The sequence below is a fragment of the Leucopleurus acutus genome, assembly GCF_964270905.1.
Source record: "Leucopleurus acutus genome assembly, chromosome: 6".
Lineage (NCBI taxonomy): Eukaryota > Metazoa > Chordata > Mammalia > Artiodactyla > Delphinidae > Leucopleurus > Leucopleurus acutus.
Window position 1 is genome coordinate 107,590,714 of NC_139149.1, and position 17,649 is coordinate 107,608,362.

Genomic DNA, 17,649 nt, shown 5'->3' on the forward strand with positions numbered 1-17,649 from the left:
GGAGACACAGTAGAGAATAAGTAATTGGAAATAAGAAGTGAAGAGTGGAAATGGCAAGAGAAGAGGCACTGAGAAGAGTAGGAGAAATAAAACATGATCAGAGTCTTCCTTTTTCAGCTGGAGTTTGTTTACTTTGTGTTCCCTGCCATGAGTCTCAGCAGGGACTTCTGAGGAACCACATACAGACATCAGTTGGTGGGAGAATTGTATTTCGTTATATGCTAGCACAGCAGCTCTCAAATCTTTTCAGCCAGGTATCCTTTTTAACACTGCCCATCCCTCTGAGTTGAAAAGTGTCTCCTTATTTATATCTTTAGTCAGGGTTTCTTCTCTTTCTCAAACTTTCAGGACACCTTCCTAGTATTGTAGGTAGTTGTTACGCTAAGCTCTTTCCTTTCCTTTGTTAGTACCCGTTCAGATTGGTAAATATTTTAGTAATTTGTACTGTTAAATACCAGTCTTTTTAACAGTTCTCTGAGCATTACACAATATATTACATGATTTGACTTGCCAGGTACTTTTAGTTCTATTCTAATATTAAATCATATTTTTATTTCTTATCTGCTAGGTATGGCATTTCACATATAGATACAACGATTGAAGGAACCTCAGATGACATGACTGTTGTAGATGCAGCTTCATTAAGACGACAGGTATTTAATGTACCAAATATCATATAATCCTAAATTATATTCATATAATATTTAAAGTGGTAGTTCCTAACATTTTATCATTTTCTGTCCAGTGGAACCCATGGATTAAAATATTTTATCTATCAAACTATTTATTAAACCATAATTGACTTTCCCATTTTGATTAAAGACATATTAAACCACTATTTACATGTTTTGATCAGCATAAAGCAGTATTACCAAAATGGATTGATGTAATTCTAGCCAATAACAAAGAATCCTAACATTTTAAGCAAACCAGTGCATCCATAAATTGCTCTGAAGCTGAGATGACCCTTCACAGTTGGAGCAAGCGGCCTGGGCCTTTTAACCCCATCACAGACCAGTCGGTGGATTCATGCTGCCTTCACAAGGGAGCATGAACTTGGGCAAGACAGTTGTTCAGCCCAGAGCTATTCACAGTAGGGACCAACAGCCGAGGACAGTGCTGTCAACCAGTGACACTCCTAACAGGTAGAGAATTAGCCTTTTAGTCCTGAAGGGCGGCAGGTCACAGGGCCCACTATAGTAGGTTAATTATTGGGATCCTTTTAGTAACTCAGAGAAGGCATAAAACAGTTAAAGCAGGTTAAAGGTGAAAAACTGAAGCTGAGTGACAGAAGCTCATAAGAGAAGAGAATTTAAGTGAATTTAAGCTGTCGTGGGTAACATTTTTTCTATATATAGCTTTCTTTATTTTGCTCCAAATGAAACTCTTCATGTTTGTAATAATTCTTTTTACAAATTAAACTACTTTGTAAGAATCTGATTGCATCATGCATTAAAGCTTCTATTCATTTTTTGATGTTGTTTTTTACTTAGATAATCAAACTAAATAGACGTCTACAACTTCTGGAAGAGGAGAACAAAGAACGTGCTAAAAGAGAAATGGTCATGTATTCAATTACTGTAGCATTCTGGCTGCTTAATAGCTGGCTCTGGTTTCGCCGCTAGAGGTAACCTCAACTCTCAAAAATATTGTCTCAACAGCTGGAAATATAAAGAATTTGCAAACTTCTTTATTTCTGTCTTTGCATTGTATGCCGTTTTACAGTCCCCACCCTGAAAATGTATTTCTCCCAGAAAGGATGGGGGAAAGACTTATATTTGCAGAAGTAAAGGTATGTCCTGTCACTCGACTGTATTTAGTTTTAACCAGTTCTGCCATAACACCTACTTAAAATTCTCCCTTTGCATGTTTTGTAAATAGGACCTAGTTTGTTTGTTGTTTTGTTTTGTTTTGTTTTTGCCTCATCAATCTGCACAGCTAATTCTATGAATGGGAGAGAAAAAAGTGTACAGAAAATGGATTTAGAGAAGTGTCTGTAAAGGAAAAATAATACTTTATATTGTCCTGTTTCTCAAACACTGTTAGATTAAACAGTTTAGTTAATAGACATTTTTGCATCCACATTTCAACATTAACACTACTGAAGTCATGGTCTGGTGTCAGATTTAATAAACTCAAGTCACCTCATGTTTCAGGATCACCTTCAATAAAATAATTCCTAACATTTTCAGCAGTTTAAGATGAGGGCAAAATGTGCATTTTTATTTTTATTTTTATTTTAGTTTTGCAGATGGTTTTCTATAAAGTACATTTTTACTAAGTCCTTGTGTGAATGATTTAAAAAACTACAGAATAAGGTACAAATGTAGTGTATTTAATAAACTGTCAACCAAAGCTATATTTGTGTATCAAAAGATTTTATTTCATCATATTGTGCTGTGAGCTATATTCCATATTATGTTTCTTTATATGCACCTAAGTTTTCCCGGCTCTGGAGCAAGGAAAGCAATTAATGACTTGGCAGGTAGTAAGAACCCACTTGCTTCCTTTCAGATCTTCGTCCTGGTAGTGGTAGGCGCTGGTTTTGTTACAGCTGTTTTTGTGATTTGTAGTGTCTACAAAGTGGTTCAGCTAAAAATACCTTCAGTTGGGCTTCCTTGGTGGCGCAGTGGTTGGGAGTCCGCCTGCCGATGCAGGGGACATGGGTTCGTGCCCCGGTCCGGGTAGATCCCACATGCCGCGGAGCGGCTAGGCCCGTGAGCCATGGCCGCTGAGGCTGCGCGTCCGGAGCCTGTGCTCCGCAACGGGAGAGGCCACAACAGTGAGAGGCCCGCGTACCGCAAAAAAAAAACCTTCAGTTGTGTTGCTTTTTCCATTGTATTTAGCTGATATACTAAATCTGATGAGATTAAGTGCATCAATGAAACCAAGTGCTGGGAACCTTTAGTTCCCAAACTTTTTTTTTCCTTTTTTTGTTTCAGAAATGGATAGAATTTTACTTAGGTGCAGTATTCTCCATACATCTTCAGTATCTTTCTACCAAGGCAGTGAGTTTTGAGAAAGGCAATTAGGGGAAATTCCTTAGATGTAGGTATATTGAACTGTTCTATTCTTGCTTCTCTCCTGTCCTTCCAAAAAAAAAAAATACTTGGAGGAAGGATTCTTTTCTTTAATTCCTAGGGTTTATCCTGAGTTCGGTGACAATTTTTTTTACCCATGAAAGTCTTCTGACTTTTATAATATCCTAATGATGTCTTTAATTATATTAATTCTATCTTTATATGTATATCTCAAGATAATTTCTGTGAATAATTGAAACTACAAAAATGATTTAAAAAACAATGGATAAGGACTTCCCTGGTGGCTCAGTGGTTGAGAATCCGCCTGCCAGTGCAGAGGACACAGGTACAAGACCTGGTCCGGGAAGATCCCACATGCTGTGGAGTAACTAAGCCCGTGTGCCACCACTACTGAGCCTGCGCTCTAGAGCCCGCGAGCCACAACTACTGAGCCCACAAGCCACAATTACTGATAACCGCCTGCCTAGAGCCCGTGCTCTGCAACAAGAGAAGCCACCGCAATGAGAAGCCCGCACACCGCAACGAGGAGGGGCCCCCACTCGCCGCAACTAGAGAAAGCCTGCACGCAGCAACGAAGACCCAACACAGCCAAAAATAAATAAATTAAATTAAATTAAAAATAATAGTGGATAAAGTTAACACCTCTTTTGTTGGGCAGACATGAAAAGGATTGATTCCATAAAAGTCAAAAATGAACATGAGCAGGAATTCCAGGTGATAAGCACAAAAGCTATTTTTCTCCCTATTGACTTTTACCAAACACTGGAGACCTAGAACTTTCTCTCTTAATGGCTATACGGGGGTAGGAGATATAATTACATGTCTTCTTAGGCAGGCATTAGCTATAACAGGAGACTCCTGCATGGAACTCAAACCCCAAAAAACTACACCCTCAGTGAAAGGGTAAATGAGAAATCAACTTAGCAACCAAAAGGGGACAACAAAGAAACATGTCTTCACCTTGTCACAGATCTAGAAACAAAAGAGCTTGAGTCGCTCTAACTCCAAAACCAAGCCCAGCTATGCCAGCCTCCCTTCCCTAGAAGTCATTTTTCATCATTGTAAGAAAGTGGTTTGGGAGTTGAGAGGAGCAGATTCACTCCTGGTCAGGATGGTCAGGAAACACTTCTTAGATATTTGAGCTGAACCTTGAAATAAATAAATAGATGATTTCAACAAGCAGAGAATGAAGAAAAGATTCCAGATGCAGGGAACAGTGGAAGAAAAGGATACAGTCAGGGCCAGTAACAGTAATCAACCTACCATACTCACTAGTGCCATACAACTAAGTAGCAAGTACAAGTGTAGCAAGTACATTGTGCCACTACTTTCGGAACTCTGTTTAAAGGTTGGGCGTTTTTCACTTCTAGGAATACTTGTTGAAGCATTTGCTGGTTATTGACACTTTGAGGGATAATTTTATGAAAATATATTTGCAAGAGAGCTTTCCTTCTTTTCCTGCATGAATGTCTGTTATCCAGCTTCTTGATCATATTTGACACTGAAATTGAACTTCTTCTGGCCTCAAGTTTGGAAAAATGTAACTACCGTAACTTGTTCTTTTACTTACAATGTATTATCGTGTCAGTAAGTAGAGAGTCATGTGTGCACAGCACTGACCTCAGTAGTAAGCGGTTATAGCAGATGCACCACAAGCCCTGCTCTTAAGGAATTGACAGATTAATGGAGGAGGAGGGAAATAAGGCTTATTAAAGAAGTAGAGGATTATAAAAATAATTTTATGAAGGAGAAGGAATTTGAGATATATGCCCAAGAACAGGGAGAGAGTGTTTCAGATGGTGGATGCAGTAAAAAAAAGTATAAAGATTCCAAAGTGAGATTGAACATGGGAATGGAAGTGAGAAATAAAAAACAATGAGCTTTGTAGATGACTAGGTGCATGTTGTATGTGGGGGGGGTGGGTGGGTATAGACGTGCATTTGTAAGTTTAGGTACCGGGGTGGAGATGGCATGTCCCCAAAAGCCACCTCACAAGTGGCCCATTGGCTTTAGGCATTTAATCAAGGCTGCAGTTTCCACAAGACCAAAATTGCAAAGAACTAACTTGCCAGCTATTTCAGCTGATTGTGCTACTGCCAACCATCCTTTCTTTTGCCCTCTGAAATGAGAGGCTCACGTCTCTGTTCATGACCCTGTAGCAAACTGGGGTCATCTCTCACCCATTTCCAGGCTAATGAAGATTATATGCACTGTCATTGACTTGTTCAGTCAAATACAGTGAGCTGTCGTGTTTATTTTACTTGTGTTTTAATTTTGTGGCTCTTGGCAGTTTGACATTCATTTAGTAAGTGTTGAGTCTTGGCTAAAAGCTGAGTACTAAAGATAGGATTAATTCATTCAACAAAATATTCGTAGTGGCCCTACTTTGTATCGGGCACGGTACTTGGTACTGACTCTCCCGGGAGTGAATAAAAGAAAAATATCCCTGTACCCACGCAGCTTATGGTCTTATGGGGGAGAGTGAAATTTAAGAAACAAGTACACATTAAAATGCTGTTGCCATTGTGATCAGTACTGTTAAGTCAGCAGTCCCCAACCTTTTTGGCACCAGGGACCGGTTTCGTGGAAGACGTTTTTTCCACGGGGTAGTGGGGGATTGTTCAGGTGGAAATGAGAGCGACGGGGAGCGGCGGATGCTGAAGCTCCGCTCGCGCGCCCACTGCCCTCCTTCTGTGTGGCCCGGGTCCTAACAGGCCGTGGACCGCTACCGGTCCACAGCCCGGGGGTTGGGGACCCCTGCTGTAAATGAAAGAACGCTAAAGGAGAGAGTAAAGGGAAGCCTGCCTTCCATTAGGCTGTTAGGGAAGGCCTCAGAAAAAGTGATACTTGTGCTGAAGTCTGAAAGATGAAGAGGATTTAGCCAGAGCTTAGACAGGTGGGAGTGAGAGGTGGGAGCTGGGCAGAGAAGAGGCCTTGCTGAGGACCTGAAGAAGAAAAGAGCTAATGAATAAATGGATGAGAAGGACATGGTCCCTGTTCTCTTAAATTGTGTTAAAGTGATGGATTTATAAACAAAAATATTTACGTTACATTGTGACAGGTATGATAATCGTGGTTTGGGTAAGTGCTAACTTAGTTTGTTGAAATCATGCACTCTGGGAAGGCTTTTTCAAATAGTAGATTTTTAAGCTAGACCTTAAGGATAAATAGGTATTTATAGGAGTATAGGAAGAAGGTCTTTATACAGTAAATGGGTTCAGAAAAAAATGCCTATAAGTTCTTGATGTTACTGGTTGGGGGGAGGGGAACAGCTATAATATATGTATTGTAAATTATTTCTAAAATCTTAAGCCCAGTGAATATAAATAATTGAAATAAAAAGCAGGAATGATCATATTCAGAAAATTGTAGATTTTGAGTTTTGTCTATTTTATAACATTTTAATATGGTAAATATGCTGTTTCGTTATCCTGTCTTAAAGTTTGGCATATATATAAGCCAGATTTCAAAAGACTGATTTTTTTCCCTAGATATTTATTGTTTTTTTAATTATTGCGAAAAATGCGAACATAGGAAAATTGAAGAGTGTAATGAATTGCCATATGCCTGTCACCTAAATGTAACATTTTTCAGTTGCTTCATTTTTTAACTGAAATGTCTTAAAAACATGGCATTTTCCCCCAAACACATAAATATGCATTTCTGAAAAATAAGGACATTTTCCTACATAACCATAAAACCATCATCAGGCATAAAAAAACTAACAGTAAGCCCTTAATATTACCTAAACCAGTCCTTGTGCAGGTTCCCCCAGTTATCCCCAACGAGGTTCACGTAATCTATTTGGTTGAATCATGTCTGTCTCTTTGCTCTCTTAATCTAGAATAGTTCCCTCCACCCATCCAACCTTTTATTTTTCTTCTACTACATTTTCTTGTTGAAAACAGGGGACCATTGACTGTTTACTGTCCCACCTTTTGAATTTGTCTGAATAATGTCCTCTTTCCCTGGATTTTCTGTAAGCTGAATTAGGTCTAAAAACTTGATTGTATTTAGATTACTGTTCACACTTGAATAGCTCAGGGGTTAGGGGCGCCAGCTTTCCACGCAGTCAGAAATCCACATGTAACTTTTGGTTGGGCCTCCATATGCTCCGTTTCTCTGTATCCAGGACTCTGCACCCACCGATTCAACCAACTGCATATCGTGTAGTACTCTAGTATTTATTTACTCTTGGAAGAAATCTGCATTATACGTGGACCTGCACAGTTCAAACCTGTGTTGTTCAAGGGTCAACTGTATATATTTAACCTTTTTGAAGTATAAAGAAATGCAATAAAAAGGTCCCATACTTTGGCTTCCAGTATAACTTCTGTTCCTGCTTACCCTCCTCCTTCCCTCCCTTCCTTTCTCCACATATGAGAACATAGTTAGAAACTCCGAATAGTACAGAAAGACACAAAACAAATCGAAAGCTTCTCTCCACTTTTCCCCAAAGCCAACCGCTGATGATATTTTTCTTTCCATATGAAAATGTGCATTTACCAACATGCTTCAGTGTGGAAGCTTGACTTGTTTTTTAAGTACATCAAAGGTGACTTTAAAAACAACCTTTGGATTAAACTGACTCATCCACAGCTTTCTAGATAATGTTCCATTCTTGAATTTCTAAAAGCATGTCTTGTAAATGTCATTCTAAAATGGTTCAAACTAGTATTTCCATTTTATTATTATTAACCTACACAATTCGGTTTCTTCGCTTAGAGACTCCTCCACACAGACAGCCAAGGAAGCCGATGAGTATCTGACTGAGCCCAGACAGGATCTCAAGAATGCCCACAAGCAGTAGACCTAAAAATACTGAGAAATGGATAATCCTATGCTTGTTTTCCATAGAATTGAAGTGTAAGCTGTATGTTCTCCAGTTACTGGCTGTTGTGTTGTTGTTGGAGGGATTATTGAAATCCGTAGGAGAAACACAAGAGTCGTCAAAGAACCACTGCAGATCGAAGGATTCTGGATGAATGGCACTGGACAAAATGAAAGAAATGATAAAGATAAGATATTCAGGAATACCACTGACCGTCTAAAGAATGCAGCATTGTGCCTAGAAAAGGACATGTATGGTAAAACAGAAAGTGCTTTTGAAACATCGTGCCCAGAAACTATAGCTAAGATGAGGGTTTCTGAGCATGTGCCGTTGTACTCTTAACAGTTGTAAAACGTTGACATCGTATATCCCATCACTCAACAAGCATCTACAGCGGACCTACTCTTAGGTTGAACTGTATGAAATTTTCTGTGTCAGAAAGGGTTGAATATTAAGTTTCCTGTGGTCGCACCTATTCATGCAGGCACTCTTCTACTGGCTAAAGAAACTAAAACAAGCTCCCCCGTTCAAGGAGCTCAGTTTTAGTGCAAAACTGGTGTGTTGCGTCTGTTCTTAAACCCGATGTACAATGTTTACTCACAAAAGGCATTTCAAATATGTCTGGTTAAAATCTTGTTGTAACAAGGTATGGAGAATGAGAAACTTTTAGCCCTAACACATCTGTCCTGACATGATTTATCTTTGGTTTTCTACAGTAGGACTAAGTGTTCTTAGAGAGTTTGCATTTCTGCATACCAGCAACTGATGTGCAGCCTGGGAAGAACAACAGCATGTCAGCATGTGGAATATGAGTATGCTCATTGCAGTTTGCAGCGAGCGTAGGGTCACTCTTCTGTAATTGTTTACTCTCCGTAACTGTCTGTCTCCCCAACTAGAGTGGGAATACCTTGATGCTGTGACCTCCAGCTTGGCCTGGCGCCTGGTACATGGTGAGTAGCCATGCGCTGAGGACTGAATGTGTATAGCATGTGTGGTTGAAATCTCTAATTTTCTACTCCAGCTCTACTAGTAAAGGGAGTTTCTTTGGATTTTGATCCACAACAGCTGTGGTATGCAAATTTTGAGAGATTTTTCTTTTTTAATGCAGCGAGATAAGGAAAAAGGGAAAAAAAAATTTTCATGTAACTACAAAAGTGAATTCTAGTTATTTTCCATACTGAACAATATATAGGTAACGAATGAATTAGGTTGTTCTTTTCTTCCAGTTTTACAAATTGTGCCTAGATTCAGGCCCAGAACCATCTTACAAGACTGAAATGAGCCATTTCCATGTAACTCTTCAGCATTATTTGTTACTCTGTGAGTTAAACTTTTGATTCATTGTCATGCTGACTGTGTTTCTATTATGTTTGCATGATTCCATTGGCTGCTGCTTTGTTTCTTTCTTAAGGCTTATAGGTAAGCCTCTAGATTTTTTTTTTACTTATTGTGTTTTTATTCAGTTTATCAAATTATAAAGGTAATATATGCTTAGGGCTTACAATTTTTTAAAATATTTATTTATTTATTTTGGCTGCGCCAGGTCTTAGCTGCGGTGCACAGGATCTTCGTTGTGGCACGCGGGATCTTTAGTTGCGGCATGCAGACTTCTTAGTTGGGACATGCATGAGGGATCTAGTTCCCCGACCAGGGATCAAACCCGGGCCCCCAGCCTTGGGAGCGCAGAGTCTTACCCACTGGACCACCAGGGAAGTCCCAGGGTTTACAGATTAAATTAGATCAGAAGTGGAGAAAGTCAGTGCTCCCTTCCTGCCCCCAGGGCATCCTCCATTACCAGTCTCCAAAGATGAAAGTTAAGTTTTTGGTGTATATTTCCAGAACTTTTTAATATATGCAGCTGTAGATTTTTAAAGGACAAGGATAATCCATCTAAGTCAACTACTCCTTTTAGACGAGACCATACCCAAAGCCTTCTGAATGCAGTGATTCCTCCATTTCTCTGCGATTGGGCCAATTGGGATTAATGTGCTAAATACCTAAGAATCTGTCCCACGCCAGATAACATGGCCCTGGGTCAGCACCACACTATCCTAACCTAACTAGCTGCAGCTGTGTAAGACGGCAAAAGGTTACTCACGTTAAGTTTTCAAATGAAAGTTCACAACTGGAAGTTCTGTTGCCTTGAGAGTTACAAATGAGAGGGCCCTCCGCGAGAGCCTGGATGGACACCGTCAGGCAGTATGCAGCTCCAGTGACTGTGATCACATTCAGAAGTGATGAAAGAAACATCTGAAAAATAAAGTTGGCACATTTGCACATGTTGTTACATGTTGCCTGTCTGTTTCTAGTTTCAGCAGCACATGCAGTCTTTATCATCAGCTGCTGCCATTCTGCTGACACTTTACAGTCCTAGATCTTAAGATCACAGTTTGATTAGGTGTGACTTACACAAGAAGGCAGAGGGCAGAGTGCCTGCCATTTCATTAGACTTGCTAAAAGATCATTGGTCTTGCCACTGTTTCTGAAAAACCTGAACTCTTATGCTCTACGTGAACCTTGTCCATTTCAACGGACCACTACAGTGTGTCAGGAACAAAGATAGACTGTAAATAACTAGCAAAGTAACTATAATCCTATATGAATACCAAATGTCAGGAAAAGGTAATTTAAAAAATAAATAAACCAAACTCATGGCTATAAATATGTACCCTTTTAAACAGTGGCTCTCACCCCTGGGAGCACATGAGAATCACACAAGGTGCTTTTGAAAGATACTAATGCAGAATCTCAGGGGGGCCACCAGGCATTGGTATTTTTAAGATTTTCTGCAGGTGATTCTAATGTTCCCATCAGGCTGAGAACCATTGCTTTAAAACCTCAAGCTCAGTCAGGAATATTTACTGTGATTTCTTATTTACTGATCTACCTGCTTCCTTAAAGAATTATGAGAGCCCTCAGTGTTACTTCGTAACAATGTTCATGGCATAAATAGTATGATGACTGGGAATTTTGGAGTCTGATGGATTTGGATACAAACCTACCTAATAACTGTGCTACACTGGCAGGTTATATGCTTTCTCTGAGGATCAATTTCTCAGTAAAACAGATCATAAAACATATGGGTTTTCAGAAAAATAAGATAGCGTATTTGACAATGTTCTGAGTATAGTGAGAGAAGGTTAATAAATATTAATTTCCTTTACTTTTAACATAGTTACAATTTTATACATACCAAATGTTTGAAAAAATAAGTGTTGTCTCCTTTAACTTAACTGGATAAGGACAATTAACATTCTGCTCCTAGTAAACCAGTCTTTCACATGCATAAGAGAACTGAGGATACTTTTTCCCTAAGTATTTCATACACACCACAAAAGTAACAAAGTATTTGAGTATTATGAAATTGATTACAGCCCTGAGTGCAGACATAAATCTCCTTTCTTTGAAAACTTTTATACTGAAACCGAAGATTGAGGAGAGGTCTGAAAGCTCGCTCCAAAACCAAATTTTTATGGGAAAACAAAAAGACAAACTTCACACTTTCAGCATTATCATATAAATTATTCTAAATAACATGTTTCTAGGACCAGCCCTGCCACTGGAGCCACACGGTGATTCAGGAGATGCTGACGCCTCGGCGGCTTTGCTGAGATGCCGGTAACTGCTTATGCACCAGACCAGCTGTGCTGTGCTCACCCCGGTTTTGTTATTGCAGCATGCTCTTTTCCTCGCTGCTAAGGACATCGTTGTTGCTGGAATGACCTGGAAATTACATCAACAGGAACAAAGAATATTATTACTTCTCATCAGATGATAAAGCAATAATCTTCAATTTCTACTTGCCAGCAGTTGTGGGAAGCCAAGAGGCTTAATTAAGAGAATAAAAAGGAGATGTGACAATGTCCTTGATCTTGTGACCCTTAACGATCCCCATTTGGACCATAAAGATTAAAAAGGGGGAAAGGATGGGGGATTTCAGTATAGCAATTTAAAACTTCCGTCTGCATTTTTACTTTGAGTCATTAGAGAGACTTGGATTTTAAATAAAGTTATTTATTCATTATCTTGGAGGAATGTTTCTGAAGGAATGGTTGCATCATCCAAAATTCACTTTTTTTTTTTTTTTTTACTATAATCTGCAACCACTTACCCAATTTCCCCAAAATAGTGTGAATTAATCTGGCAAGGATTCAGAAAGGAACTCGATGGTTTTGTCTGCCTGGTAGTTGGGAACTAAGAATTCTGTCACTACCCTTCTCCCACTTCCCTAACTTTCCTCTCACTCCCAGGGTCACCACCAGCTCAGTAGTTCCCCAAACTTATGATTTGAGAATTACTTTTAGTTCTACATTCTCCTTTCTACTCCTGTATCCATGGTATGGAATGATCTCACTTCACACTGATGTTTAGAAATCTTGTATTACATTCTGTGTCAAGGGAACATATTGCTGGGGAAAGCTGTAAGAAATGATGCCATGTTCACAGGACTTAGGTTAAATTTTCTACTAATAACTAGTCAGCAGCTATAACTAGAAATTCTTCATGAAAGAAGTTTTGTATCATTGAAGGGTTGAATGTCGATTACTTCCTTACACTTAAAATATTTTAGCCATAAGTTTTTTGCCGTCTCAGCACAGCTGCCCTTGAGTCGTTCTCTCTCTCTCCTTCCACTCTTGTTTTCTAACATTTTACTGAGTTCTAACAACATACCAGGCACTGTTATAGGTGCTATACGTGTTTTAGTTCATTCACAGCCTCGTAAAAATCCTATGAGGTAGGGCTTCCCTGGTGGCGCAGTGGTTGAGAGTCTGCCTGCCGATGCAGGGGACATGGGTTCGTGCCCGGTCCGGGAAGATCCCACGTGCCGCCTAGCGGCTGGGCCCGTGAGCCATGGCCGCTGAGCCTGCGCGTCCGGAGCCTGTGCTCCGCGACAGGAGAGGCCACAGCAGTGAGAGGCCCGCATACCACAAAAAAAAAATCCTATGAGGTAGGTGCCAATTATCCCCATTTTACTGGGTCGGAAAACTGAGGCACAGAAAGCTTGAGTAACTTGCCTAAGAAAGTGGAAGAGTTGGGAGTCACAGTTGCGCATTAGGGTTCCAGAGCCCAGACTCAACCACTATTCCAGTCACAGTGGCCGATTCTAGCAATTCTCTGTTCCTCCTTAGAGCTTGCACATTCTCATCTTCCCCACCACCATCACCCCCTCACTCATCTCATTGTCCTCCTCCTAATTGCTCCTTCCCCAATCCATTTTTCCAAGACCATGTCCACCTTTGTCCTTTCAGAGCAGGTCTCGGATTGAACAGCCTTACAAGGCAGCTTCCCTGACAGACTTCACCCCACTCTGACCATGTGCTGACTCCGTGTCACGTATGGAAAACACTGTATTGTTATCAAGCTTGGCTTGCATACTGCCTTGACCACCAACACTCTTATAATTCAAAGGGCACGTGTATGTATGGCAGCCTAGCCATTCAAGGCATAGCTGAGAGCCCAGAAGAAAAGGGAAAAGAAAAGTATATACCCAAATAGGTGTCAGTGTTCATGGGCTAAATTTCTTTTGTTGTACTTAGAAGTGATACTGCCTTCTGAGCTTAAGGAACAAATCATTTAGAACAGGAACTGGCAAACTGGCCCACTGCCTCTTTTTTATAAACTTTTATGAAAACAGACATGCCCATTCGCTTACTTATTATCCATGCTGCTTTGGCGCACCAGCAGTAGAGTTGAATTATTGTGAGAGAGACTGGCTCACAGAGGCTAAAATATTCACTACCTGGCTTTTCGCAGAAAAAAACGTGTTAACCCCTGATTTAGAAAATTAATCTGTTAAAAGAAAGAGCAACATTAAATTATAATTAAAATGGATAAATCATTCCATTTTCCTTATTGATGTAAATTAAACTCTGCTAACTTTCTTGAAGGTTAATTTATTTCAGAGATGCTGAAAGAGATACTTTCATAGTTCCCTTCTCTTGCAAAGGAATTTTATAAAGTAATAGTAGCTTATCATGTATGAATCCTCACCTGGTTGACTTCATGGCATGTTGACACATCTTTGTTACATCATTATGGGTAACTTGATAACTCTGTATTTCAACCATTTTGCTTATTCGGAGCTTTGGAAATTAGAGGGGCTCTTTATAGGATGAACATTAAAATGTGAAAGTGTGTGTGTGTGTGTATGTGACTGAATTATAAGTCTTCCAGATAATCTCCTGCACAAATAAGTAATCTTGAGAATAATCTTTCTCTTCAATTCCTAAGCACATTTGAATGCATGAGTTTTTGTGAAACTTTTTCTTGATAGTCATTTGTTTTTATAAAGAAAAGAAGTAGCACTGTTTATTTTTCCTTACAGAAATCCATACTTTCATCCAGTTTTAGAAATAAGGCATATGATTTCATAAGTGAAGTACAGAAGAGCTTTAGACCATTACAACTCTAATAGAATTCAAACTTTCAGGGTTCCTCTAAGTACTTGAACATGAAAGTAACAAACAAAACAATGGCTCATTATATAAAATCTATTTTGAAAATTTTTGTTAGACATAATATTTTCTAATGTAACGTTCAACAATTTCTTCTCTGTTAAGATTTTAATAATTGGTGAATTATTACACAATAAGTGAACTCAGTAAATAGGCATGATTAAGATTAGGCTTACAATTAATCTATAAAATAAAATGGTCTTTATTTTTTAGAGGAAACATTTCAAGGAAACGTTTCAAGTCGTTTTTTCAGGACTTGGAAAAAGAATGTGTATTGATTTTTCCATTTAGCAGATAATAGGTGAAGGTAATTACATAACATTTTTACTCTTAGTTATGGTTTCAAAGATGACAAGGTTCACCTCTGTTTTGGGTAAATCATAAAACCATAAAATGACTGTATTTTATGGAGTAATCGATAATGAATTCCATAGTTTTTATTATTGACTACTTCCTGCAAAATTCCGTTTTTGAAACAATACTAATTTAAAATGCTACAGATTAGAAAGATTTCAAGAACTATGACAAAAGTGCTTATCACGACAGTGATTTCTTCATTAACTTTTCTGTGTATTTACAAGTATATTGAGAGTTCAATGTTTTGAACTAAGTCAGTATTTTGATAGATGTAAAGGACACAATTCCCTTTGAAAAAAGATATTCTTCCACATTCTATATATATAGCCAAGGATCAAGAAAATAACCTTTCTATCACCCACTTATTTGCTTGTGAGCCTAGTCTAGAGTTTGAGGCTCTAGCTATAAAATGTCTATTGAACTTTTCAAAGGGTTGTTTGATACTTTGAAGATATTCCACAATACCGAGTAATAGTAAGAGCCTGGCGTGATACCAGCACATTGTTAATATTTACTGAGGTGATAAAGCAAACTTAATCCTGGAACAAGAAAAGTCCAGGGCTTCCCTGGTGGCGCAGTGGTTGAGAGTCCGCCTGCCGATGCAGGGGACACGGATTCATGCCCCGGGCCGGAGCCTGTGCTCCGCAACAGGAGAGACCACAACACTGAGAGGCCTGCGTACTGCAAAAAAAAAGTCCAGATTCTCTGAAACGATTTCATATTTATATAATTTTTCTATGCTTCAGTTTCCTGGTCACTTAAGTTTATGGGTTAAGTTATAGATCTTGTCTTTCCCCTTTGTCAGCCTGAGACAGGTGATGAGGATTATGTTGCTAATACTGGTGGAAAACAGAGCTTTGGAGTCAGATAAATCTGGAATTGAGTTTCACACCTACTATGTGACCTTGTTAACATTCTTAACCTGTTTGCTGGGCTGTTAAAATACAAATGTTAATAACTACTCAGCCAAGTTATTATAGCATTTAAATAAGATAGTGTAATGTATGAACCCAGTGGTTAGCACTTAACAGTGGTCTCTCTTTCATATGTAATGACCTACAAGTGTTTTCATGTTAAGTCTGGAGATAAGACTAGAATAAGACTAGAAGCAATAACTGATCATCATTGTAACACACATACACACACACATATACATCCAAGCAAAGGCGCATTTCTCTGGCATTAACGAGACCACAAGTGGGTGTTATAGCACCCAAGTGGTATAACAAAAACAAGGCTCTTGAATGCTGAATTTTCAAACTTCAATTACATCCCCATTTGACTGATATGGAAACAAAATCACAGGATAAATGATTTGCTAACAGTAGTATATTGGAGAATATACAACCAGAATATCTCAATATCCTGTCATGTCTGAAAACAGGATTTATTGCTCTACACCATGGGTACCACCCAGGCCTACTGAGTCAGAGTTCCCAGAAGGTCTGTGAAGCTACACGTATTACAAGTGCCTCGGGTGACTTACGATCAGGTACCTTGGGGAGTTCTATCTTAACTTCTCTGCTGCGGATTTCAACAAAGATAGCCCTATTAAAAATGATCGAACATTAAACAAGCACCATGATGTACGGGTTGTAAAAGATCTGAGTCAAAACATCCCTGAGGTCAGAAAGCCAGGGTTTCAAGTCCCCAACCTCTTGGGCCAACTCCCCTCGGTGCAGGCAATGCCATGTTCGTGCCTCACAGTCATCATCCAGGAGACTCATCGGGCATGGAATGTTCTTGCCCTTCCTCTTGAGCACTTCTCGCTTTTGCTGTATTCCCTGTGAATACTCAGAGCTGGCTTTGGCAAAGGAAAGCTGAGGGAATAAATTCAAAAAGTCCCGAACACTAACTATGAAGCTTGGAAGAGCAGCCTTATATGCGAAGAAGTATGATACGTAATTACCCAACCAATTTTTATCAATATCTTATTTTTTGCCGAAGCTCCCTAGCCTGTACCACAGTTCATTTAAATTGTTGTTCTTCACTGATGCCAATATAAATTAATACCATACTCACTGATCCTCACTATATCCTAAGCCAAGACATAGCTCACGGCAAGGCTGCAAGATGGTCTTTAGACCGTGTTCAGTAAAATAGCTCCAAATCAAGTCAAATAAATTTCACTCACCATCAGACCTGCTCCAATAATCCCAGGGAACAACCATTCAAAGCAAGAGATGGGGTTTTTAAAAGTTTGGTCTTCCTCCACTAAGTTGACGATTAGAGGTATTGCATTGAGAGTTACTCCCAGCAGAAGTAGAGCCAGCAGGCTGAATCCATTGCAGGCTGTCCATCCTTCACAGCAGGTCATGGTCACCCCCTGGTTCGAGGAGAAACCCTGTCAGGGTGGCTGTTTTTGTGGCACTGTCTTGCCTTTTATCCTGAGCTTTCTAGTTAAAGCTCAGCACTTACAAAAAAAAAAAAAAAAAATTACGGAAATGAGTTCAGAGTCCAGTAGGGCAGGACATTATTATGAGGAGTATTGCAGGAAGTAAGGACGATTTTACGTTACCATGGGGTGGGGAGGGTAGGTGGGAAAAAAATCTGTGGTTGCTACTAGGTAAATTTATGCATGAGAACCAGCAGGTAAGAAAAATGGGTTTAAGATGCACCCTTCTAGCATATTTTACATTATACCAGTATGCCATATAAAAAGTAAAAACAAGAATATCCAGTTAATATAACCTATTTTTCTTGTCGTATTGATATTATTACCAGCTATGGAAGGTCCTTATTTTGAAATGGTTCAACAAGAAAATGAATATATATGAGATTGGGAGAAAACATTTTCTCTACTGCCAATGTTCTTGATTAGTCAAAATGTTAGGGTTCAGTTTCAGGCTGTATGCTCACACACACAAAACAGGCTTTCTACTTCTTGGTCTCTACCCTATGAAGACTGACTGCTGGTCCTGTGTCTGTTTACTGTGAGATGCCTCTATATTCTCATAATAAATTA

At 39.3% G+C, this 17,649-nt stretch overlaps 2 protein-coding genes across 13 annotated transcripts in view; one reads left to right on the plus strand and one right to left on the minus strand.

Annotated features, from left to right (window-relative positions):
- Window positions 1-8,002, plus strand: part of MFF (mitochondrial fission factor) — a 40,326-nt gene extending 32,324 nt beyond the window's left edge. For 5 of the 12 annotated variants that reach the window (XM_082841185.1, XM_082841190.1, XM_082841191.1 and 2 more), the window contains 2 exons: window positions 569-653; window positions 1,494-2,525. In XM_082841185.1, coding sequence (XP_082697311.1) covers window positions 569-653; window positions 1,494-1,625 — 217 coding nt within the window. In that variant the 3' untranslated portion in view covers window positions 1,626-2,525. Of the gene's footprint in view, window positions 1-568; window positions 654-1,493; window positions 2,527-7,898 lie in introns of those variants that run through there. The other 7 variants (XM_082841194.1, XM_082841195.1, XM_082841192.1 and 4 more) reach the window with 6 other exon arrangements.
- On the minus strand, window positions 7,479-17,328 carry TM4SF20 (transmembrane 4 L six family member 20). Its single transcript, XM_082841198.1, has 4 exons — window positions 16,819-17,328; window positions 11,530-11,595; window positions 9,971-10,122; window positions 7,479-8,032 (listed from the first exon to the last, which is right to left on the minus strand). The coding sequence occupies exons 1-4, from the start codon at window positions 16,999-17,001 to the stop codon at window positions 7,741-7,743; spliced, it is 693 nt and encodes a 230-aa protein (XP_082697324.1). The 5' UTR covers window positions 17,002-17,328; the 3' UTR covers window positions 7,479-7,740.
- Between the last annotated feature and the right edge of the window lie 321 nt (window positions 17,329-17,649).

What these genes read in the sequence shown, in the direction of transcription:
- TM4SF20 (XM_082841198.1), bottom strand. Translation starts at nt 17,001, where the DNA reads ATGACCTGCTGTGAAGGATGGACAGCCTGCAATGGATTCAGCCTGCTG. An exon ending in TTATTGGAGCAGGTCTGATG is followed by an intron (nt 11,596 to 16,818) that starts GTGAGTGAAATT and finishes TGTAATTTCCAG; the next exon opens with GTCATTCCAGCAACAACGAT. An exon ending in CTTTCATTTGAAAACTTAAC is followed by an intron (nt 8,033 to 9,970) that starts GTGAGTAACCTT and finishes CATTTTGTCCAG; the next exon opens with TGCCATTCATCCAGAATCCT.